Source organism: Vulpes lagopus, chromosome 2 (assembly GCF_018345385.1).
Source record: "Vulpes lagopus strain Blue_001 chromosome 2, ASM1834538v1, whole genome shotgun sequence".
In the NCBI taxonomy this organism is placed as follows: Eukaryota; Metazoa; Chordata; class Mammalia; order Carnivora; family Canidae; genus Vulpes; species Vulpes lagopus.
This window is the reverse complement of record NC_054825.1, coordinates 132,539,305-132,564,066: the sequence shown is the minus strand read 5'-3', so window position 1 is coordinate 132,564,066 and position 24,762 is coordinate 132,539,305. Positions and strand designations below refer to the sequence as shown.

At 37.2% G+C, this 24,762-nt stretch overlaps 1 protein-coding gene, 1 non-coding gene and 1 pseudogene across 4 annotated transcripts; 1 reads left to right on the top strand and 2 right to left on the bottom strand.

The window, feature by feature from the left end:
- Positions 1–15: 15 nt before the first annotated feature.
- Positions 16–23,738, top strand: RMI1 (RecQ mediated genome instability 1). Of its 3 annotated transcripts, none has more exons than XM_041743147.1 (4): positions 16–161; positions 6,667–6,713; positions 17,932–18,021; positions 18,815–23,738. In XM_041743147.1, the coding sequence occupies exon 4, from the start codon at positions 18,852–18,854 to the stop codon at positions 20,802–20,804; it is 1,953 nt and encodes a 650-aa protein (XP_041599081.1). In that variant the 5' UTR covers positions 16–161; positions 6,667–6,713; positions 17,932–18,021; positions 18,815–18,851; the 3' UTR covers positions 20,805–23,738. The 3 variants fall into 3 exon arrangements, with proteins under 3 accessions (XP_041599081.1, XP_041599083.1, XP_041599082.1); XM_041743148.1 differs by lacking the exon at positions 16–161 and adding an exon at positions 864–987; XM_041743149.1 differs by lacking the exon at positions 6,667–6,713 and having other exon boundaries at positions 63–161.
- LOC121485942 lies at positions 11,982–12,091 on the bottom strand. The gene has a single exon (XR_005986442.1). It is a non-coding gene; the product is annotated as a U6 spliceosomal RNA (small nuclear RNA).
- On the bottom strand, positions 16,958–17,639 carry LOC121478250 (annotated as a pseudogene).
- Positions 23,739–24,762: the final 1,024 nt, after the last annotated feature.

Below are 24,762 nucleotides of genomic sequence, written 5' to 3'. Positions count from 1 at the left end.
AGGAATTTTAGGTTTTGGAGGAGGGGCGTGAGCGCGCGGGAAATCGGGCGGGAAGCGAGAGGGGAAAAAAAAAAAGGCTTAGGGCGCGAGCCTGTTGGTTCCTGTTCTCAGTCGCGCGGCCCGGGGACCGCTGTTGCGCGAGAGGAAGGCGGGACGCCCAGGTCAGTGGTAGGCCCAGACGAATGCCCCGGTTTCCACAGTCCACACTTGCGGCTCCCTCCCGCCGCGCAGCCCGCTTTCCGCCTGTTGGTGAATGCGGCCCGCCCGCTGGGTAGCCCCGCTGTTTGTAACGGGTCGCAGCGCCTGGCAGGCGCGGCCCGGTCGCGGCGCCTGGCAGGCGCGGCCCGGTCGCGGCGCAGCAGGCGGTGTGCGGCTCGCCGTCAGCCGTCCGCTCTGGCGGGATCCCGGAAGACGCGGGCCGGCCTCGCCGTCCCGGAGACCGGCCCCTTCGCCCCAGGCTCTGTGCCGGCGCTCCCCGGAGACCCCAGGCGCTTGCACGCGCGTCCGGGCGAGACCTTTCTTTTTCCCTCTTTTTCTTCTTGATCCCTTGCCCCGCCCCCATTTTTGTGAATGGGGCCTGTGAGGAGAGTATTTTGTGGTGTCGTCGCTGCAGCTTCTCTGTGAGGTGTTGCATTCTGTCTCCCCAAATGAATGCAAACGGCGCAGTAAGTTGTACGCGTCCGAATCCTATGCATCCGGCTGTTCATCCCTCGGTCTGAGGGAGTGTCGGGAGTCGGCTGTAATGGAAACGGACCCACAACGTCGTAGCCTAGTCAAGATCGTACTTGTGCGTTGGGTTACTTGTAAGGCCCCGTGCCCAGCTCGGAGAACTTCTTTTGTTAAGGGACTGGGAATTGGTGACGACTCTGGAAAGTGGCCTGGCCGCTGCCAGTGTCCCCAGCCTTCACCCAGAACCCCACATACGTGTTGAAGCATAAAATGTTATAATTTACATGTGCAATTAAGCCCACCGTTGGGAGAATGCAGGTATATACGTTTCGTAGTGTGAATTTGTGCTGACTCATCCTCTTGTAACCTTTTTTTTTTTTTTTTAAAGATTTTATTTATTTATTCATGAGAGACACAGAGAGAGGCAGAGACCTAGCCAGAGGGAGAAGCAGGCCCCCTGCGGGGAGCCCCAGGACCTGGGGGTCATGACCTGAGCCAAAGGCAGCCGCTCAACTGCTGAGCCACTCAGATGTCCCTCCCCATCCTATCATAACTTGATTTCCCTCTTGAATAATTCGCAAAGTGGATGTGACCAGCATTGTTTTATTGTATAATTGTGTTCATCCATTATCTTTTACTTGCCTAATTAGGGAGAAACTCTTGTTTGGGGGAACTGAGGACTTCACGAAGCATGAACATTTACTGGCTTGGAGGATAGTTAAATAATGTTAGACCGCAGCATCTAGGATTGTGAAGTATATAGGTCCCTTTAAATGTGATGTGTTTTTGAATGCCCCACCTTCCCCCAATAAAGAGCCTGTCTATGAAGAGTCTTGTTGGGAGGTAATACTTAGTTCACAGTTTGGTTCTACCTTACATGGTGCAGGTCTTTTTCTTTTCTTTTCTTTTCTTTTCTTTTCTTTTCTTTTCTTTTCTTTTCTTTTCTTTTCTTTTCTTTTCTTTTCGAGGCAGACACACAGGCAGAGAGAGGTGCAGGTCTTTCTTAAATATTTGACTAAGAATTGATACCAGTTTGTAGGAGTTGTGAATTCTTGGATTATAGAGATTTAATCTGCCAGTCAGGATTTGCAATATTAAGTTGCTGTTTGACACCTGGTACACGTCACTATCACTTATAAGGTACTGAACTGGTGCTTTCTTTCAAGCTAGTATTTCTGGTGTAGCCATCATTTTCTGCCTTGAGAAAGTGAAGAGAAGTAAGACAAAGTAAACAGCCATATCAATGAACTTCCTCCTCCCAGTTTCACTGTCTTCTGACTGGGCCCTAACTGGTGAAAGCTGTTACTGACCTTTTTTTAGATGTCATTGCCAGATGGGGTTTTTTTCCCCTTCTTTTTCCACATGTTTCCTCCTTGTTTTAATTCACTTTTTAGGTGTACTCTTTAAATAACAGTAAGGTCTGCCTTTTCACCATTTTTTCATCCTCTGTTGTTTTCAACTAAACTACTGTATTGTACTTTTGTTCATTCAAGGATTGCCAACTTGATGGATGCATTCAGTGCCTCCTCTCTTGTATAATTAATTTTATGGTTATTTTGAACTCAGTGAATTTAGAGCTAGTATTTACTTTACTTTAGATAAACCAACAATTGAGATTGTACACTAGGCAGCTGGATGATTTTTTTTTTTAAGATTTTATTTATTCATGAGAGACACAGAGAAAGAGGCAGAGACAAAGGCAGAGGGAGAAGCAGGCTCCATGTAGGAAGCCAGATGTGGGACTCCATCCCCTGGACTTCAGGAACATGCCCTGAGCCAAAGTCAGGCGCTCAGCCACCCAGGGGTCCCCAGCTGAATGATTATTTGAAATATTGTAACATTTCCTGAGTTCTTCACTATGTGTCTTAACCTTGTGCTGGCAGTTTAAAGCTTACAACAGTCCTACAAGTAAATTGTGGTTATCTTTGTCTCATGGATAAGAAAATTAAGACTGAGAAGTTAAGAAACGTGTCTGAAGTCACATGGCAGATGTAGGATCCAAGCTGCTGAACCTAGTCTCTGTCTTTTCCTTAGGGTAGGTTATGGAGGATTCACAAACGGCGCCACTGATAACTTCTAATTTCGGTCACTGGGTACAACACGCCTCCCCCCCCCCCCTAATTTTCAGAGAATACCTTCTCAAAATTTTGAAGTTACCCCTAACGAGTTAAGATACACAATTTTTTAGATGAAGCTAGTGTAAACATCGAGTGGTTATGATTTCAGTATTTGTTAGAGCTTTTAAGTCTCAGCTATTTGTTTAATGCCACGTACAATGTCCAAAAGGATAGTACTTCTGCCTTTTGTTTAGTTTTTAAACAATTGGAATAGCTGAGGCCAATTGAAAATCCCCCCCCCCTTTTTTTTAATTTGAGAGAAAGCAGAGAGAGAGCAGGAGCTGAGGGAGATGGGCAAAGTGGGAAGCGGGCTTCCGTCTGAGTAAGGAGCCTGCTGCGGGGCTCAATCCCAGGACCCTAGTATCATGACGTGAGCCGAAGGCAGACACTTAACCGACTGAGCCACCCAGGCGAACTGAAAATTAACTTATAGATCCAATAGGTCTAAGTCTTTGTGGTGAATAATAGGTTTTTCCTACTCTATTCTTTCCTGGTCAGTTCCTGCAGTGAAGAACTTAAATGTAGATTATTGTGTTTAGTGTGTATAAAATCAGTTTTTTAGAAAACATTTTTTTTCATGATTATAAAATTAATGGGGATTAAGATGTATGTAATTTTGTATCTGGCTTTTTTTATAACTAAATTATAAATGTATTTTCATATTCAATAGAGCTTTAGAAATTTTTTTTTAAAGACAATAACCGTCCATCTCACAGATCCAACATAGTGTAATTCCCCCCCCCCCCCCCCCCGTTGTTGAACATTTTGATTGTTTCTGTTTTTTTCCATACTACACAGTGATAAACACTCTGGCATGTAAATATTTGTCCTCCTTTTGATTGTTTTATTAAGATTCATTTCGGAGAGTAAAAGAAGTGATCATATGTTATGAACATTTTTTTCTTTTTTTTAAAGATTTTATTTATTTATTCATGAGAAACACAGAGAGAGAGAGAGAGAGGCAGAGACACAGGCAGAAGGAGAAGCAGAGGGACAAGCAGGCTCCATGCAGGGAGCCCAACGTGGGACTCCATCCCAGGTCTCCAGGATCACGCCCTGGGCTGAAGGCGGCGCTAAACCGCTGAGCCACCTGGACTGCCCCATTTTTTTCTTTTTAAATGATTTAAAAAAAAAGATTTTATTCATGAGACAGAGACAGAGACACAGGCAGAGGGAGAAGCAGGTTCCATGCAGGGAGTCTGATGTGGGACTCAATCCTGAGTCTCCAGGATCTCGCCCTGGGCTGAAGGTGGTGCTAAACCGCTGAGCCACCTGGGATGCCCTGTTAGGAACATTTCTTAATGTACAATTTATTTTTTATTTTTTATATTTTTATTATTTATTCATTTTAATGTACAGTTTAAAAAGCATACCTTTCCTTTTTTTTTTTCTTTTTTAGACAATGTGTTCTTGAGGACTAGGGGCTGTTCACTGTGTATGAGCAGTTGGGAGATAGTATTCCCTAGCTCATACCTCCCCTCTAGGTTGTTTCTACCTGCAGTGACTATGATTGCTCAATTTCTCCAGAAAGACAGGAAGGAAAACTTTAAGAATTCTCAGGAGGAGTAGATGCAAGTAATATAGTTAATTAAATTATTAAAAGGCTTGGTTATTGAAACCCAGTCTAAACTTTATAATAAATATAGATCCTATGTTACAATACTTTTTCCATTTAATTAAATTTTTAAATAAAATTTACTTTCTAACCTGTAGAAAACATCGTATTATATACAGAATTCTTTTATTTATTACAACTAAAAAAAATATTTTATTTACTTATTTATGAGAGAGAGAGGCCGAGGCAGAAGTAGGCTTCCTGTGGAGCAGGGAGCCCCCTGGGGGACTCAATCCTGGGATCCTGGGATCACACCTGAGGGAAAGGCAGATGTTTAGCTCCTTAGCCACCCAGAAGCTCTATTACAATTGTTATAACATGCAGTTGGGGGACTACATCCATATATGATCATTATACCCTACATTTGCTTTTAAATGAAGAATTCTATGTAACATGTTCATTTAGCAGTCAGTTTCCCCCCTCCCCCAAAGTTCTTGACTCTTTTGGTAAAATATTTGAGATTAGTTGTTTGAGTGCTTCTATACTGTTAAGTATATCTTATTACATTTACTAGTGTTTTAAATGTGTCTTGGTTATCTTTTGGGGTTTTAGTCATTAGAATTTTTTCTTTGCCGGCTTTCAGTAACATTATTATAAAATCGTAGTTGCTTGAGAAGTAGAGATTTAAATCCAAGAGGATAGTACTAAGATAGAATTATTAATTAGTACTGCCACACATTAATAGAACAATTTAGTTGTGGTTCACTGAGCAGTGTTTCTCAGAATTTGTCCCAATTGTCATTTGAAAGGAGTTTGTCAACAGGGTCTAGCAAAAGGCTTAGAAATGGATATTAGAAGAACTAGTTCTAGTTCTGGGTCTGCTACCACATGATCTTTATGATTTGTTTTGTTTTGTTTTTGATCTTTATATTTTAATCTTCATGCTTCAGTTTTATTTTATGTAGATGACTACTTATTCTATCGTGTTATTTTGAGGTTTAGGTATAATATAATACCTATATTATAGGTATTGTAAAAATATTTTTAAAAAAGTTAAAAATCTTACAAATAAGAGGTTTTAATTTTGATTTTCAACAAGTCCTTATCTTTATCTCTGTTTATACAGCTGTACTTGCTGGGATATAGGATTGATATGTCTGAAATTCATCCTTGTTCATTTTCTGTCCAGCCTTGACCTTTTTCAATTCACAGCTAATCAGTCTTCGTTTTTCCTTCCTCCTCCTAAAATTACCCATAGTATTAGCTCCTAGTATTTAATAGGTTCAGCTAGAAAGTAGCATTGCTATTTATGTGGCTGCATGTCATAATGGGGGTATATACTGTCCCCAGAGTGACTTATAGTACAAAACATTCTGCAGACAACTTAATTGTAATTGTGGCATTTATGCTTGATAATTTGCTTAAAACAGTTTATAACTCAACTAAAGGTACACTTTGTCCTAATTTCAGTTTACTTACTGTCATTGCATTTCCACAACACCTTTGCAAATTATACTAGGTCAGTCTGCCAGTGCTGTGGTGTTTACATTTTAGCGGAGGAAATAGGGAACTTATTGAATGAGCACACCTAAGAGTCATGGATTTGGCTTAATTTTTTAGGTAAAAAAAAAAAAATTACAGCAGATACAATAAAATTACAGTTGACCCTTGAACAGAGCTGGGGTTAGGGTGTTGACCACGACACAGTTGAAAATCCACTTAGAACTTTCCACTCCCCTGTAACTACTAATAGCTTACTGTTGACCAGAGGCTTTGCTGTAACATAAGTAGTCAATTAGCACATATTTTGTGTTACATTGTACTATGTATTGTTTTTTTTTTTTTTTTTTTTTTTTACGATTTTATTTATTTGAGATGGAAAGAGAGCATGAACTAGGTGGGGGTGGGAGGGGTGGGTAGGGGCAGAGGGAGAAGGAGAAGCAGGCTCCTTGCTGAGCAGGGAGCCAGACCGCAGTGCTGGATCCCAGAACCCTGATATCATGATCTGAGCCACAGACACTTAACTGATGGAGCCACCGGGGTACCTCTATATACTGTATTCTATGGTAAAGGAAGATGGTGAAAATATTATGAAAATCATAAGAAAAAACACATTTACAGTAATATAATGATTGAAAAAAATCTTCATAAAAGTAGGCCTGTGCAGTTCAAACCTGTGTTCAGGGGTCAACTGTACAGATCTTTTAGTCTTGAGGATAAGATGTCACTAAGCTATGGCTTCATGGAATCATGCTTGGAGGTTTTAACATGGGTTTATTTTAATTAATTTCATATTTGATGTTATTTTCTTTTCTGTCCTTTAAGCATACAACTGGATTTGGTTTATTCATTTTGAGAGTATCTTTTAACAGGTGAGTTAATCTATATTCATTTTTGATTGCTGATATATTTAGACATGTTTATACCATTATATTGTTTCTATTTATAGTTGGATATTGCTTAATGCCTTCTGTTGGATTGTTTTCTTTATTTCTTTTCCTCGGCTAGCTTGGAAATTACATTTCTATTCTTTTGGTGTTTACCTTCAGTTTTTATTGAGATATAATTTATATACACTAACATGTTTTTCTTTTGTATAGCTCTGTGTGTTTTAACAAACATAGCCATATCACTATCACCACCACCATCATGATTGTCACCCTCCCCCCAGTTTCCTTATGCTCCTGTAGTCAGTCCTTATATCTTTAGTCTTGGGCAACCATTGAATAGTTTTTTGTTGCTAATGTTGCTTTTTCTAGAATGTCATGTAAATGGAATTGTGCAGTCTTTGTCCGGCTTCTTTCACTTCACATCCTACATTTGACATTTGTCTTAGTCTATTCAGGCTGCTCTAACAAAATACCATAAACTGAAGGGCTTAGAAACAACAGAAATTTACTTCTCTGGAGGCTGGGAAGTCCAAGATCAAGGTGTCAGCAGTTTCAATGTTTGGTGAGGAGAAACCACTTCTGTGTTCCTGGATGGCCATCTTTTCACTGTAACCTTCTATGGTGAAAGGAGCAAAGTAGCTCTGTGGGGGTCGTGGTAGTGGTGGTGGTGGTAGTGTGGTCTCTTATAAAAGCCATAATCTCTTTCATGAGCTCCACCCTCCTGACCTAATAAGCATGTCCCAAAAGCCCTACTTCTAATACCATCACATTGTGCATTAGGATTTTTCAACATACGAATTTTTGGGGGGATGCAGTCTATAGCAACATTCATGCATGGCTTTGATCTAGTCTTAGTTTATTCTTTTTTATTATTGCATAATATTGCATTGTAATGATGTCCCATAATTTATATATCCATCATCAGTTGAAGGACATCTGGATTGTTTTCGGCTATTATGAATAAAGCTACTATAAACATTCACAGAAAAGGTTTTTAATTAGTATATGTTTTCATTTCTCTTGAGTAATTACCTAGTAATATGATTGTTGGATTGTTATGGTAAGTGTATGTTTTTCTTTCTGAGAAACTGCTTATCTGTTTTCCCAAAGTGGCTGTGCCATTTTGTATTCCCACCAGCAATGTATGAAAATTCTAATATTTGGTATTCTCAGTTATTTTTTATTTTATCCATGCTAATAGATATGTAGTACCACATTGTGATTTTATTTTATTTTTATTTTATTTTATTTTATTTTATTTTATTTTATTTTATTTTATTTTATTTTTTTATTTGTTTATGATAGTCACACAGAGAGAGAGAGAGAGAGAGGCAGAGACACAGGCAGAGGGAGAAATAGGCTCCATGCACTGGGAGCCCGATGTGGGATTCGATCCCGCCAGGATCGCTCCCTGGGCCAAAGGCAGGCGCCAAACCGCTGCGCCACCCAGGGATCCCCCACATTGTGATTTTAATTTTGCATTTCCTTAAGGTCTAATAATGTTGAGCTAATGAGTTTATTTGCCTTCTGCGTATCTTTGGTGAAGTGCCTATTCAGATGTTTTATTCATGTTAACATAAGTTATTTTTCTTACTGAATTTTAAGTATATAATATACTTCATATATAATGGATATAAGTCTTCTGTCAATTATTTCCCCCAGTTTGTGGTTTGTCATGTGTGAGTTTGTATGTGTGTCTTTATATTTTTTAGTGTCTTTCACAGAGCAGAATTTAAAAATTTTGATAAAGCCCAATTTATTAATTTCTTTTTTTATGGATTATAGTTTTGATGTTGTCCTTAAGAAAACTTTTAAGAGGGGCACCTGGGTGGCTCAGCGGTTGAGCATCTGCCTTCTGCTCAGGTTGTGATCCTGGGTCCCTGGGATGGAGTCCCACATCTGGCTCCCTGCAGGGAGCCTGCTTCTCCCTCTGCCTGTGTCTCTGCCTCTCTCTGTGTCTCTCATGAATAAATAAATAAAATCTTAAAAAAAAAAAAAACTTAAGAAACCAAGATCACAAATTTTTTCTCTAAACTTATACCTTTCTGTAGTATATATATATATATATATATATATATATATATTTATTTAAAGATTTTATTTATTTATGAGCGACACAGAGAGAGAGGAGAGAAAGAGAGAGGCAGAGACACAGGCAGAGGGAGAAGCAGGCTCCATGCAGGGAGCCCAATGTGGGACTCAATCCCGGGACTCCAAGATCACTCCCTGAGCCAAAGGCAAGTGCTCAACTACTGAGCCACCCAGGCATCCCTGCTTTTCTATAGTTTTTTTTTTTTTTTTAAGATTTTATTTATTTATTCATGTGGCAGAGAGAGAGAGAGAGAGCGAGAGAGAGAGACAGGCAGAGGGAGAAGCAGGCTCTATGCGGGGAGCCTGATGTGGGACTCCATCCCAGGTTTCCAGGATCAGGCCCTGGGCTGAAGGTAGCACTAAACTGCTGGGCCACCGGGGCTGCCCTATAGTTTTAATTTTCACGTTTAGGTCTATGATTCACTTAAGAGCTAATTTTTATATAAAGTGTGAGGTATTGGTTGAGGTTCTTATTTTTGAGTATGAATGCCCAGTTGTTTCAGCACCAGTTGTTCAAAAGACTATCCTGTTTCCATTGAATTGCAACTTTGTAGAAAATCAGCTGACCATATTATGTGTGGGTCTATTTCTATTTCTAGACTGTCTTCTCTTTCCTTTGGCTTATATGTTTATCTTTTTGCCAATACCTCACTGTCTTGATTGTATGCGAAGTCTTGAAGTCAGATGGTGTGAGTCCTTTGACTTTGTGTTTTATTTTCAAAATTATCTTGACTATTCTATTTTTTTAAAAGATTTTATTTATTTATTCATGAGTGACAGGGAGAGAGAGAGAGAGAGGCAGAGGGAGAAGCAAGCTCCATGCAGGGAGCCTGATGTGGGACTCAATCCCAGGTCTCCAGGATCACATCCTGGGCTGCAGACTGCGCGAAACCACTGCGCCACCGGGGCTGCCCTATCTTGACTATTCTAGTTCCTTTACCTTTCTTTATAAATTTTATTATTTTTTTTCTTATAAAGTTTAGAATCAGCTTGTCATTTTTTACAAAAAACAGATTGCTGTGATTTTGAATGGAATTGCACTGAATCTTTAGATTAGTTGAGGGAGAACTGAAACCTTAAGATAGAGTCTTCAACACAGCAAGTCTCTTCATTTGTTTTGGTTGTCGTTGATTTCTTTCATCAGTAATTTGCAGGATAAATATCATGCATATATTTTGTTACATTCATTTTTTTTTTCCATTTGACACATTGCAGTTTTCTTGCACTTGGGAACATAAGACAGCACTTCAGCACTGTGCAGGGGTCATTTTAAACAGTGAAACCATCAACACACAAAAATGTGGAAAATGTAACATGAAATAATGTGAAAAAGATGCATCTCCCTAACTCATTTATCAGGCCATATAGCTATTTTGTAGATTCTTTGGTGCATTCTTCATAAACATTCATGTTATCTTTATTTTAGAAGTAATGTTTTCTTTTTCTTTTTGATTTGTTTTTCTTACTGTAGAAAACACATAAATTCTAAACAACTGTTGTGTATTTTATGATATTGTTAACTCAATACACATCATACAAGAGATCTCTGTAACTTTTTCATCTTGCATGAATGAGATTCCATATCCATTGAACAATTATCATTTTTCCCTTCCCTCAGTCTCTGGCAATCACATCTACTTTCTATTTTTATGAATTTGACTACTTTAGATTCTTCATATGAGTAGAATCATGCAGTATTTGTTTTTTGTGATTAGCTTATTTCACTGAGCATAGTGTCCTTAAGGCTCATGAATGTTACATGTAGCATATGACATGATCCCCCCCCTCTTTTTTAGACCAAATAATATTTCTTTTTATCTATATACCACATTTTCTTTATCCATTCATCTGTTACGGAACAACAAAGTTGCTTCTACATCTTGTCAATTGTGAATAATGCCACAATGAATAGGGGTTTGCAAATACCTCTTGGAGATTCTGTTTTCAATTCTTTTGGATATATACCTAGAACTAGGATTGCTAGATCATATGGTAGTTCTATTTTTCATTTTTTGAGGTACCTCTATACTGTTTTTCCATAGCTGCTGCACCATTTTACAATCCTACCAACAGTAGGTGTAAGGGTTCCGATTTCTCCACATCTTCACCAACTCTTGTTATTTTCTTTGGTTTTGGTTTTGGCTAGTTGCCATTCTAAAGGGTATGAAATGATACCTCATTGCAGTTTTGATTTGCATTTCCCTTCATTTTTTTTAAGATTTTATTTATTCATGAGAGAGAGAGAGAGAGAGAGAGAGAGAGAGAGAGAGAGGCAGAGACACAGGCAGAGGGAGAAGCAGGCTCCATGCAGGGAGCCCAACGCGGGACTCAATCCCGGGTCTCCAGGATCACACCCTGGGCTGAAGGCGGTGCTAAACCACTGAGCCACCTGGGCTGCCCTTGCATTTCCCTTATGATGATGATGGTGGACATCTTTTCATATGCTTGTTTGCCATTGGTATATCTTTGGGAAAATGTATGTTTTTTTGCCCACTCTTAAAATTTGTTTTTTGTTGTTGTTACTGAGTTCAGGAGTTCTTTATATATTCTGGATATTAACCCCTATCAGATTATGGTTTGCAAATATTTCTCCCATTCTGTAGGTTGCTTTTTACTCTTTTACTTTGCTGCACAGAAGTTTTAAGTTTGATATAGTTTTATTTGTCTGTTTTTGCTTTTGTTAATTATTCTTTTGTATTATATCCAAGATATAATTCCAGTGTCATGAAGCTTTTCCTCCTATATTTTCTTCTGGTAGTTTTATAGTTTCAGGCCTTACATTTAGATCTCCATTTTGAGTTAATTTTTGATGATGGTGTAAGATAAGGGTCCATTTTCATCCTTTTGCATGTAGATATCCAGTTTTCCTAGCACCATTTATTGAAGAGACTATCCGTTCTCTGTTGTGTAACCTTTGCACCCTTGTCAAAGATCATTGGAGTATCTATATATATGAGGGTTTGTTTCTAGCTCTTTATTCTGTTCTATTGGTCTATATATCTTTCTGCATGCTATTTTTTTTCTGTTTTAATCTATATACCTTTTATTTTTATCTTGCCTTATTGCACTCACAGTGCCTCCTGTAAATGTTAAAATGTTGGGAGTAGACCTCTCCTTTATTCTTTTTTGTGTATTGTTGTTTTTTAGATTTTATTTCATAAAAATATGGAATGCTTGACAAATTTGTGTGTTATCCTTGCACAGAGGCCATGGTAGTCTTCTTTGTATTCCTCCAATTTTAGTATATGTACTGCCAAAGTGAGTAGCACATCAGTTTATTTATTTATATTTTTCAAGATTTTATTATTTAGAGTGTGAGCTTGAGGAGGAGGGGCAGAGGGAGAGGAAGAGAGAGAATCTCAAGCGACTCTGCACTGAGCACAGAGCTCCATGGGGGGTTTGATCCCACCACCCTGAGATCACAGCCTGGGCTGAAATCAAGAAGTCAGATGCTTAACCGGCTAAGCTACTCAGACACCCCAACATCTGTTTTATTCTTGATCTTAGAGGAAAGCATTTTGTCTTTTATACCTTTATTTATTTATTTTTTGTATAGTCGACACAATATTATATTAGCTTTAGGTGTAGAACAGTGATTCAACAAGTTTATTCGCTGCAAATGTAACTACCATCTGTCCCAGTATATTACTATTATAATTCATACCTTTAATTTTAAAAGATATACTTTTGTACTATTTTGTTTATTGCTAATAGCAGAAATGAAAAACTCAGAGCACATGGAAGGTAAAGTTAAATTCTTCTCCCCAAATTAAACATCAGTACAAAGAAATCAATGGAAGGAGAAGATTTAAAAACAAAGTTTTGTATATATTTAAAATATCAAACTTCAAAGAATTGTTTTGAAAAATATCAATTCCCTGTCCTCTTCCTCAAAAGCAACCACTTTCAACTTATCTAGCTGATTCTTTTTTGTATTTACTTCTAGGACTCAGGAAACCATACAGGTACTGCTACATCTTAATATTTCAGTTTTAGGCACTTTCTGTTGACTTACTGCAAGAGATAAGAATTTAGCTCTCTCCACCTACCTCTCTCACCCACTTCTACCCTCACACACATTTTTCCATTTTGGTATTACATCTTTTGTTTTTTTTTTTAATTTAAGTTCAATTAGCCAACATATAGTAGTACATCATTAGTTTCAGAAATAGAGTTCAGTAATTCATCAGTTGCATATAACCCAGTGCTCATCACATTATGTGCCTTCTTTAATGCCCATCATCCAATTACCCTGTTCCTTCACCCATCTCCCCTCCAGCAACTCTGTTTCCTGTAGTTGAGAGTGTCATGGTTTGTCTCTCTCTTTGATTTCTTTCCATTCCTTTTCCATCTTGCTATCAAATCTGTATATTAAAATTTGTCAAATAATTATTTAGAGTGTCTGTTATGACCACACATGTTACTTATAACTAAGTACTTATAACTAAGCTGTGTAGTATACAAATACTGCTTTATCTTTCCTGTAGTACATTTTATTTTCTCTTGAGTGGCATTTTTTTTTTCTTTTCTCTACCATTTTTCATCAGGTTAATCCCTAACTCCTACAGTTACTTAAATTTCTCCTCTGCGTTGAGATATGTTGATGCTCTAACTAATAGAAGTATAAACCAAGAAAGAGAAAAACAGGAGATCCTGGAAAGAGTGGTCTCACATGATTTTATCTTGAAAAATAATTTCTCTTCAAGGCCTCTGAGCTGTTTGCCTTTACATCTTGCAAATACTTTTCACTATAATGCTTTTTTTTTTTTTTTTAAGATTTTATTTATTCATGAGAGACACACAGAGAGAGGCAAAGACATAGGCAGAGGGAGAAGCTGTCTCCCTGCAAGGAGGCTGATACAAGACTTGATCCTGGGACTCTAGGACCATGACCTGAGCCAAGGGCAGACGCTCAACCACTGAGTCACCCAAATGCCCCTCACTATAATGTTTTTCCTCTCATTTCTTCCTCTTTCTTGGTTTATGTCTTTCATATGTTAGAACATATCCTCCATTACAAAATTGTTTTGGACAATGCTGATCTGAAAATGTTTTTCTTTCACTGTCATACTTGATTGATACTTTGCCTAGGTGGAGATTTGTAGGTTGGAAATACTTTTCATTCAGAATTTGAAGGAATTGCTCACTTACCTTCCAGTTTCTATTGAGACATCTAAAGCCATTTTCATTCGTTATTGTTTGTCATTCTTCTCTGGAAGCTTGCAACATCTTTGTCCCTACATTCTAAAATTTCATAAAGATAATGCCTTGTTACATGTTTTATCCATCATATTGGGTTCTTTCCATTCAGAAGCACTTATCTTTAAGTTCTTGAAAGTTTTCTTAATTTATTTCTCTGATTATCCCTCCCTCCTCCCTCATTTATTTTCTCTTTTCTCTTTCTGGAACTCCTAGTCTGTTAGACTAACTAGACTGTTCTTTTCCATCCCCACTGTGTTTTGTTGATTTCTTTGTACTGATGTTTAAATTTGGAAAAGATTTCTTGACTTTATCTTCCATTCATTCTATTGTTTCTCATTTCCACTATCTTATTTTAAATTTCTAAGAGTTGTTTTTTGTCCTATGAATATTTTTTAAGATATTATTTATTTATTTGACACAGAGAAGGAGCACAGCAGGGGGGAGCAGCAGGCAGAGGAAGAGGGAGAAGGAGGCTCCCCACGGAGCAGGGAGCCTGATATGGGGCTCAGTCCCGGGACCCTCAGATCATGACCTGAGCCGAAGGCAGACGCTTAACCAACTGAGCTGAGCCACCCAGGAGCCCCTGTCCTATGAATATTTCTTGTTTTAGAATCCTATTCTTACTACATGGATATTAGTTATCTTTCTTAGGGTATTAGTAATGGCTTTTTTGAAGTTTTTGTCTCCTTTCATTGTTACTTCACTGCTTTTTTTGTTTGTTTGTTTGATGCATCTTATTGTTAGAATCTTTTCTTAGATGTCTTGTTATAGTTAAGAGAGGGGAACTAGGAAACTGATTGAAACTCTGAGTCTGTGGATGCAATTTCAACATGTGCTTTTTAATTGGAGAACCTCTTGTGTTAATATCTTTAAGTCTTTTCTTTTAAGGTAGTAAGACTGCCCAGAGGAAGATTTTCTAGTCTCCTTTCTAGGAGAGCATACTCGTCACTGGTATTTCTGGGTGCTTTGTAAAGGAAGAGAGTAGTATGTGGTCAGTGTTTAGTAGGAGTTAGGAATTAATTTGTTCCCTCTATTTTCAGTATGGTATCTCCACTTCAACTGTACTCTGGTATCCCCCAGTCCAGAGATTTTCTTTTTTATCCTTTGCAGAAGCAGTATCTCTGACTTGGGATAGGGGTGCCATAGTCTTAAATGTCTTCAAGAGTCTTGATCAATCTCTACATGGTCTGTTTTCAACACAATGGGCCAGGGACCTTTCCTGCCTTGGAAATTTTAAATTGTTTTTCATATATAATTAAAAACATAATATGTATCTATATTCTCACTTTTTTCACCCTAAATATTCACCAGTTCTGTAATTATAATGACCTTCTTAGCCCCTCCTTTAAAATGTTATTCATGTAAAACTCACAACTATAACTCCTTTAAATTGTAACCATTTGTTAAGTTAATGTGATCTCTTGTTTAGGTTCACCAAATTTATAAGTGTGAGACAATTTGGCAGTTGTACTCTTAACCACTAGATTATATACTGGCTCTCCTAGCTATTTTATTTTATTTTATTTTGATTGGTTGATTGATTTCATGATAGTCTTTACTTTTAAATGATTATCAATATACCAAATAATAACATGTAATAAAATGTAACTAAATCCTAATTCTATCATCTAATAATTTTGATTAAGAGGAACTCAAAGCAGCCCAAACAATTATACTAGTACTTATTTATTTATTTATTGAGAGAACGAGCATGCATGTATGCAAGGGACAGAGGGAAAGAGAGAATCTCAAGCAGGCCCTGTGCTCCACACCCAGCCCAGGGTGGGGCTCTATCCCATCCTGAGATCACCACCAGAGCTAAAATCAAGAGTCAGGCGTTCAATTGCCTGAGTCACCCAGGTGTCCCTATTGTCGTGACTGTTAGCCAGAAAAGACTATTTTAAGGATCTCTGCTACTTAACACGGGTTACAAATAACTGTTTACTGCTTTCTCATAGATAAAGCTGCTTACACTCAAGAAAGCTCTAGGGAAAAATAACAACATTTAATCCCTTTTCTTTCTTCAAAACTTTTTTTTTTACATCTAATAAAGAAAATGTCAGTATTTTTTTTTTTAAAGATTTTATATATTTATTCATGAGAGGCACACAGAGAGGCAAAGACACAGGCAGAGGGAGAAGCAGGCACCCCACGAGGAGCCCAATGTGGGACTTGATCCCAGGACCCCAGCATCATAACCCGAGCCAACGGCAGATGCTTAACCACCGAGCCACCCAGGTGCCCCAAAGTCACTACTGATGTATATATGTTGCTTGAGCTAAAAGACATAGGGAACCAGACAATGTATATTCATTACATTTCTAAAAAATACAAGGTAAAAAAGAAATCTTTAGGTAAACTCCTTTTTCTGGGTGTTTTTTTTTTTAAAATTGAGGTATAATTTATATAAAAACAGCATTATATTAGTTTCAGTGGTTCAATATAATGATTTGATACTTGTATACATTGTGACATGATCACCACAATAAGTCTAGTTAACATCACCATATAATTATAGCGTTTTTTTTCTTGTGATAAGAACTTTTAAGATTTGCTCTTTTAGCAGCCTTTTTTTTTTATTTTTTATTTTTTTAAAAAAATATTTTATTTATTTATTTATGAGAGACCCAGAGACACAGGCAGAGGGAGAAGCAGGCTCCCTGCAGTGGTCCCGATATGGGACTTGATCCCAGGACCTGGGATCACGCCCTGGGCCTAAGGCAGATGCTCAACCGCCGAGCCACCCAGGCGTCCCTCCTTTTTTTTTTTTTTTAACTTTTAATTTTATTTATTCATTAGAGTCACACTGAGAGAGAGAGAGAGGCAGAGATATAGGCAGAGGGAGAAGCAGGCTCCCTGCAGGAGCCTGATATGGGACTCGATCCCAGAACTCCAGGATCATGCCCTGAGCTGAAGGTGACGCTCAACCACTGAGCCACCCAGGCATCCCTTTTAGCAGCTTTCAAACATGAAATACAGTATTATTAATTATAGTCTCCATGTTGTACAGTAGGATAAGCTTTTAAGTTCATACAAAGAAGCTAGATTTGTTATTCTCCAAAAAGTGAAAGGACTTGCTGTAGAATATACAGAAATAATTTACTGCCTTTTCATGAATATAATTCAAGTTTTGCTGAAATTTCATATTCCATGAAGGCATCCAAAATTCCATTCCCTGGAACGGGCACTTCTTTCTTCTTCCTTTGTCCATTTATGTGGTAATTTTCATGAATTTCTGGTTGCTGTCTCAAAGGCTAAGACGTTATCTAGGACTTCATCCCTGTTTTGCTGGAATTATGCCTGAAAGATGGTCATCATCTCCTGAGCCTCCTCCACTTCAGTGCTGCCACTGCCATGGGATCTCATAGCTGCAGTTTCCTCACCCTTGGACGTTTTTCTCTCTTTGCAGGCTGTACTGTTCTATTTCAGCTTGAGCTGCTTTGACCCGCTTCAGCTTCAGTTTCTTTTGCATGTGGACCTTGAACACTTTCTGGGCACCCCCTTCTCAGCCTACAGAAGCTTCTGTAAATCCTGTGACTGTCCATGGTGGTGAGGATACCTGAGGCTTGCTGGATCACCTCCTTGGATCACCTGGCCCAGCTGCCCAAGATACATGCCTGTGCCAGTGCCTTGTGGTCCATCCTCTTTCTATCTTTAATTTTTACAGTAATCTTATGAGGTTAAACATACAGACTAGGAAACACACAGGCAATGTATAAATTTCTCAAGGTCATTTGTTTCTGTTTGGCTCATACCAAACCTTATGTTTTTATTGTTTTACCCCACTCTGCCCTGATTGATAATAGGGAACCCCAGTACTGTAGCACCAAACTCTTACACTCATGCGAATAGACCAGTGATTCTTTCTGTAGCTTTGCCTTATAACCATTACTGCTTCTTGTCCCAGGGCCATTTCTGAACAGTAGAGATAACAATTACTCCACTGAACAAGCTGTTCCAAATCCTGTCATCAAATCCTATGTTCCTGTTCCAGATGGTAAGTTTTCTTGTGGTCACATTAAAACTTTTATAAGTTTTTTTTTTTTTTAACTTTTATAAGTTTTATTAACTCTTAGATATTATCATCTTTGGGAGGAAAAAATATACTTTTGTGAACACAGGGTTAATTAATGTTTAGTGTTTTGCAACTACTGTTATACTGAGAAAATCAGAAGTATAAGACTGTTGAGATTTATTTAGCCAAACAAGCAAGATACTTTATATCAGCTCAGACTCCATTGTTATTGGTTATATTTTTATCCACAGGCCATGTATTTAAATGCTAGATGGACAAACAATAGTAAAAGTTTTAATAGAATATGAATTAAACATATGAAGAGAACCTTAGTGACTATTGTTTTTTGACTAAAGTTTAAGTGATTAGAATCTGATTAATATAATAATAACTACCATTTACCCAGTATCTTTCATAGATCTGATATTATGCTTTACAAATGTTAGTCATGTAATCTTCACAACAACCCTGGAAGATAGATGGTGTATTGGCATTTTACAGATGAAAAAACTGGGTTAGAGAAGTTAAGAAATTTATAAAGGTCACAGAATTTGTAATTTGAATATATCTGTCTCAAACCTTTTGCTTTTCTCATTATATGATCTAATTACTTGTGGTATTTGAATTTTGGCCATATAGAAAGTCAAAGAATTTTAAGATGTTGAAGAGAGAAAAATCTAAAGAGTGTGGTTATACCTGTGAGTTGTAGATAATTGTAGAAACTCTATTTAAATGTACTGAATTACCATATTTTTTTTGTTTTCTTTGTTTTCAGGTAACACATACACAATAATTTCTTTTATTTTAAAAGAATGAATGTAACTAATATTGCATTAAGAGTTGAAACCTGGCTTTTAGCTACGTGGCATGTTAAAGTACCTCTAATGTGGTTGGAAGCTTGTGTTAACTGGGTTCAAGAGGAAAACGATAATGTAAATTTAAGTCAGGCACAAATGAATAAACAAGTATTCGAGCAGTGGCTTCTGACTGATCTGAGAGATTTGGAACACCCTCTTTTACCTGATGGCATTTTGGAAGTTCCAAAAGGAGAACTGACTGGATTTTTTGCTCTTCAGATTAATTCATTGGTTGATGTCAGTCAGCCTGCATATTCCCAGATACAGAAGCTGAGAGGAAAGAACACAACGAATGACCTAATTACAGCTGAAACACAGGTCACCCCAAAACCTTGGGAAGCAAAGCCTTCACGCATGTTGATGCTACAGCTAACTGATGGAATTGTACAAATACAGGGAATGGAATATCAGTCTATTCCAGCTCTTCATAGTGATCTTCCCCCAGGTACAAAAATTTTGATTTATGGAAACATTTCTTTCCGCCTTGGCGTGCTCTTATTGAAACCAGAAAATGTGAAGCTGTTGGGAGGAGAAGTAGATGCTCTTTTAGAAGAATATGCCCAAGAAAAAGTACTTGCAAGATTAATTGGGGAACCTGATCCTATAGTTTCAGTTATACCAAATAATCCTAACCAAAGCATCCCAGGAATTACAGATGTTCTAGATCCTGCATTAGGACCTTCTGATGAAGAACTCTTGGCAAGTCTTGATGAAAATGAGCTTGCAGCAAATAATGATACCTCCTTAGACAGAAGATTTTTCGGTACAGATAGTTCTTCAAATACTATTCCCACAAGGCAGTCAAGCTTTGAACAACAACATATTATTTCTCCAAAACCAAAAGAGAAACCACCAGATCCATCCATGTGTTTCACTGATGGGGAATTAGATGACTTTTCACTGGAGGAGGCCTTGCTTTTAGAAGAAACTGTCCAGAAAGAACAAATGGAAACTGAAGAATTGCAGCCACTGACTTTGAACAGAACCCCAGATGAAAGTATAGAGATAGTTTCACAAATGGAAACTGAAGAATTGCAGCCATTGACTTTGAACAGAACCCCAGATGAGAGTATAATAGAGAGAGTCTCACATAAACCTAATACTCTGGGTAATTTTTCTTTGACTTGCAAAAGCAGAAATAATAATCAGAACAAAAAAAATTTATCTGAACAAATGATTAATGAAGGCAAATCTTTTTGTAGTCCATCTGCTGGAGACCAAAACAGTAGTGTTTTTTCAGTTCATAATAATGTACCCCATCCCCATGATTTTACAAATAAAGACTCAGAGACAGATAATAAAATAAAACAAACCTTCAGCAGTATAGATGGACATTCCTTAAATAATAAAATATCAATATCAAATGGAGAGCTGGTAAATTATGTACCAAAAAGGAGTTCACACATTTCTAATGAAAATGATCACCATTTACAGACTTGTTCAAGACCATCAGAGTACAGCACTCCTCTTTCTAGTGCCATGGATTTATATTCTCCACCCTTTATCTATTTGTCTATTCTAATGGCCAGCAGACCAAAGAAAATTACAACAGTGAAGGTCAAAGCATTTATTGTAACCTTAACTGGAAATCTTTCAAGTTCTGGTGGCATTTGGAGTATAACAGCAAAGATTTCTGATGGTACTGCATATCTAGATGTAGACTTTGCAGATGAAATACTTACTAGTTTTATAGGGTTTTCAGTACCAGAAATGAAACAGTCAAAAAAGGACCCTCTTCAATACCAAAAGTTCCTGGATGGTTTGCAGAAGTGTCAGAGAGATTTAATAGATTTGTGCTGTCTAATGACTATTTCATTTAATCCTTCCTTGTCTAAAGCAATGGTACTGGCATTGCAAGATGTTAAAACAGAACACCTTGAGAACCTAAAGAAACGACTGAATAAATGATTTACTAAAATTGTATTAGAAAACAATTAGAAACAAAAATACTTAGAATTAAACTTGACCTTTTATGTTTGAATTTTTTTGTAAAAGAGGAAAAGGAAATCATAACTTATTTCAGTTTAATTTTGTTTTTTATTTTTTTGTTTAATTTTAAATGTTTAATCGTGTTTGTGTATTTAGGCTTTTTAAATAAAATTTTTTATAGTAACTGTTATAAGAAAGAATTTGGTGACCCATTGTTAGTGAGAATTTTGTTTTCCATTTGTCAATTCACATAAGATGATTGCTAAAATATTGTGTTGGTGTTTATTGATGGCTTATATGTTAGAAGTTGGCAATTATAAATAGGTAGTTGTACTTCTAATATGTTGAGTACCCAAAGAGATTTTTAAAAATTACTATACTTAGGAAAAAATGTAAATCCACTGGATCAGAATGTCAGGCATTCAGATACAAAAATGCTTTGCTGGTTTTTATTTTGCTGATAGTAAATATTTGTCTGATATACTTAAGGCAAATATTATGTTAACTAGATAATATTTCAGAGATTATATTGAATGATTTATTTTCAAGGATAATTTATTTCAAATGGCATATCGAAAACTTGAATATATGATCCAGTAAATACTTTTTTTAGATTAAAATAAGGTATTTGTCCATGTCTAAGGTATTATCCCATTTCTGAAGTAGCTCTATAAGTAAGCCTACGTTTAATTTTGTTAAGAGTCCTGGATTCTTTTCTTTTTTTTAATGGAGACTGTTTACCACTTTCACTTTGCTGTTAAAAAGATTTGAAAGATAGTTACTTTTATTAATCTTTTGTCTTTAGAAATTTAAAGCATCTTCAGTTTTTTTTTTTTTTTTTTCTAAAGTAACCTCTATATCCAGGATGGGGCTTGAGCTTTGAACCCTGAGATCAGGTTCATTAGGGAGTTAGGAATTTAAGAAACAAAAACAAAGTTAAAATTAAGAATTTAGTGAATGAGTTTAACATCAGGTGAAATAATAGCTGAAGGAATAGTGAATTAGGTTTGGTCAGAAGGAAAAAATTCAAAATGATCTATATAGAGAGTCCAAAGGATGGAAAAGAATCAGGGAAGAGCACAGAGGTGGGCTAACTTTAATGCAACTGTAGTCCCGAAAGGAGAAGAAAGAGAATATTTGGAGTTAATGCCTAAGAAATATCTAAAATTTATGAAAATCGTCAGGCTACAGGTTTTGGAAGTCCCACAAACCTCAAGCAAAATATTCAGAAAATCATACTTATGCAAATATTACCATTACTGGAAACTAGAAAAGGAAAAAGGTCTAGAGTAGTGAAAGAAATAAGGCATGTTCTTTTTTGTTTTTAAAGATTTTATTCACTTATTCACGAAAGACACACAGAAAGAGAGAGGCAGAAACACAGGCAGAGGGAGAAGCAGGGGTCCATGCAGGGAGCGGATGCGGGACTCAATCTGGGGACTCCAGGATCATGCGCTGGGCCAAAGGCAGGTGCTAAACCGCTGAGCCACCCAGGAATCCCCCAAGGCATGTTTCAAAGGGCTAAATATATATGGCAATTGATTATTCAGTAAAAACAATGGCAATCAAGACAATGGAATGGCATCTTCAAAGTAATGGAAAAAAATAACTGCTAATCTAGAGTTCTGTACAAAGCAAAAGTGTCCTTAACAGTAAAAGCACAAAAGGTAAAATTAGGAAAATTTCACACAAAAAGTGAGAAGTTTTTGTGAACAAACTACACAAAAATGATGTCATTAAGCAGAAGGGAAATGATACCAAATAGAAGTTTGGAGTTGCAAGAAGGAATGATGAACAACAGGGTAAATATGGAGGTTTAAATTAATAGTGATTTTAAAACAAAAATAATGTCTCGAGTGTTTAAAAAAAAACAGAACTAAAGTACATGAAAACAATTGCATGTAAATTGAGGGGTGGGGATAAATGGAAAAGTGTTTTAAGGTCCTTCTGTCTAAGGAAAGGTTAAGCTGTCATTTTATATTAAACTTGCCTGTTTTAATATTTAGGGTAACTACACTAAAAGATTTATGAAAGTATATTACATATACTAATGGTATAAAATGGAACAACAGGAAAAAAAGTACTCAACCCAAGAGAAAGCAAGACAGGAAAAAAAAAAAAAAAACCCAGGGAAAACATTTGGGGAGGTAGAGGTGGTACAGTTAATTCTAAATGGATCAGAAATTGCAGTAAGTGTAAATGGGGTAAAATCTTCCAATAAACCTTTTCAGATAATGATACAACTGAGTTATATAGAAGAGACGCACATAAAATGTAAGAATACAGAAAGGTGAAAGTGAAAGGATGTAGAAAGATACATAAACAGTAAATGAACGATAATATGGCTATATTAATATCAAACAATTTCAGGCAAAATACTAATTAGTAGCAAAGAGAGACAGTTGATAATGAGAAAAGGACTAATTCACCAGAAAAGTTTAGCAATTATAAATTTATAGAATTCAATAGCTACTAAATTTATCAGAAAACAAGGAGAAATAGAGAAATGCACAATCATAAAAGATTACGTGGTCAAAAAATGGTAGGGTTATAAAAAATACAATAGATCCAACCACCATGTATATATAGGCTATTACACTCTCGACAAATACATAATACAGGTTTTTTTATGTACATGTTGGACATTTAGAAAAGACCACATGCTTAAAAAAGCAAGTCTGTCAACTTATTAATCACACAGAGTATATTCTCTGACCATAAATAAACTAGGGGGGTGCCTGCTTGGCTCAGGAGAGCATGCAACTCATGACCTCTGGGTCCCAAGTTTAGCCCTATCTTGGGCATAAAGCTTACTTTAAAAAAGCTAGGGGGAGAAAAAAGATTAAAAAAAAAACCCTTATGTTTAGAAACTACAAAGCATACTCCAAAGTAATTTTTTTTTAAGGATTTCATTTATTTATGAGAGACGGCGAGAGAGGCAGAGACAGGCAGAGGGAGAAGCAGGCTCCATTCAGGGAGCCTGAAGCGGGACTCAACCCTGGGTCTCCAGGATCACACCCTGGGCTGAAGGCGGTGCTAAACCGCTGAGCCACCCAGCTACCGAGGGTAATCTTGAGTTAAGGAAGGTATCACAATGGAAGTTAGAAAGAAAAAGTAATCTTGAGTTAAGGAGGGTATCACAGGGATCCCTGGGTGGTGCAGCAGTTTGGCGCCTGCCTTTGGCCCAGGGCGCAATCCTGGAGACCCTGGGATCGAGTCCCACATTGGGCTCCCGGTGCATGGAGCCTGCTTCTCCCTCTGCCTGTGTTTCTGCCTCTCTCTGTGACTATCATAAATAAATAAACATTTAAAAAAAAGGGTATCACAATGGAAGTTAGAAAAAATTTTATTGTGAAAATAAAACATCAAAGTTCATGAGGGATAGATGAAGCTGTGCTTAGAGGGGATTTAATAATTTATTAGAAAAGAATAAAGCTAAAAGTCCATGAGTGAAGCATTTATCTCAAGTCATTAAAAAACTAAAGCACAAAGAAGAAAGCTTAATTTATTGGAATAGAAAGCAAACATAATAGGATTAACAAAGTTAAGTGTTGCTTCTTTGAGAAGACAAATCTCCAGCAAGACCAATGAAAAAAGTATGAAGGCACAAATATCAGAAGTGAAATGGAGATCTCACTGCTTCTGCATTCATTAAAAGTCTTTCAAGAAGGTATGGCGGCACCTGGTTGGCTCAGTGGTTGAGTGTCTGCGTTTGGCTCAGGGTGTGATCCCAGGGTCCTGGGATTGAGTTCCACCTCAGACTGCCCAGAGGGAGCCTGCTTCTCCTTCTCCCTCTGCCTATGTCTCTGCCTCTCTGTTTCATGAATAAATAAGTAAAATCTTTAAATACACACAAAAAAGTATTATGAATATCTCCATGCTGATGCATTTGAAATTTTAGATGGTGTTCAAAGACCTGAAAAAATACAAATATAAG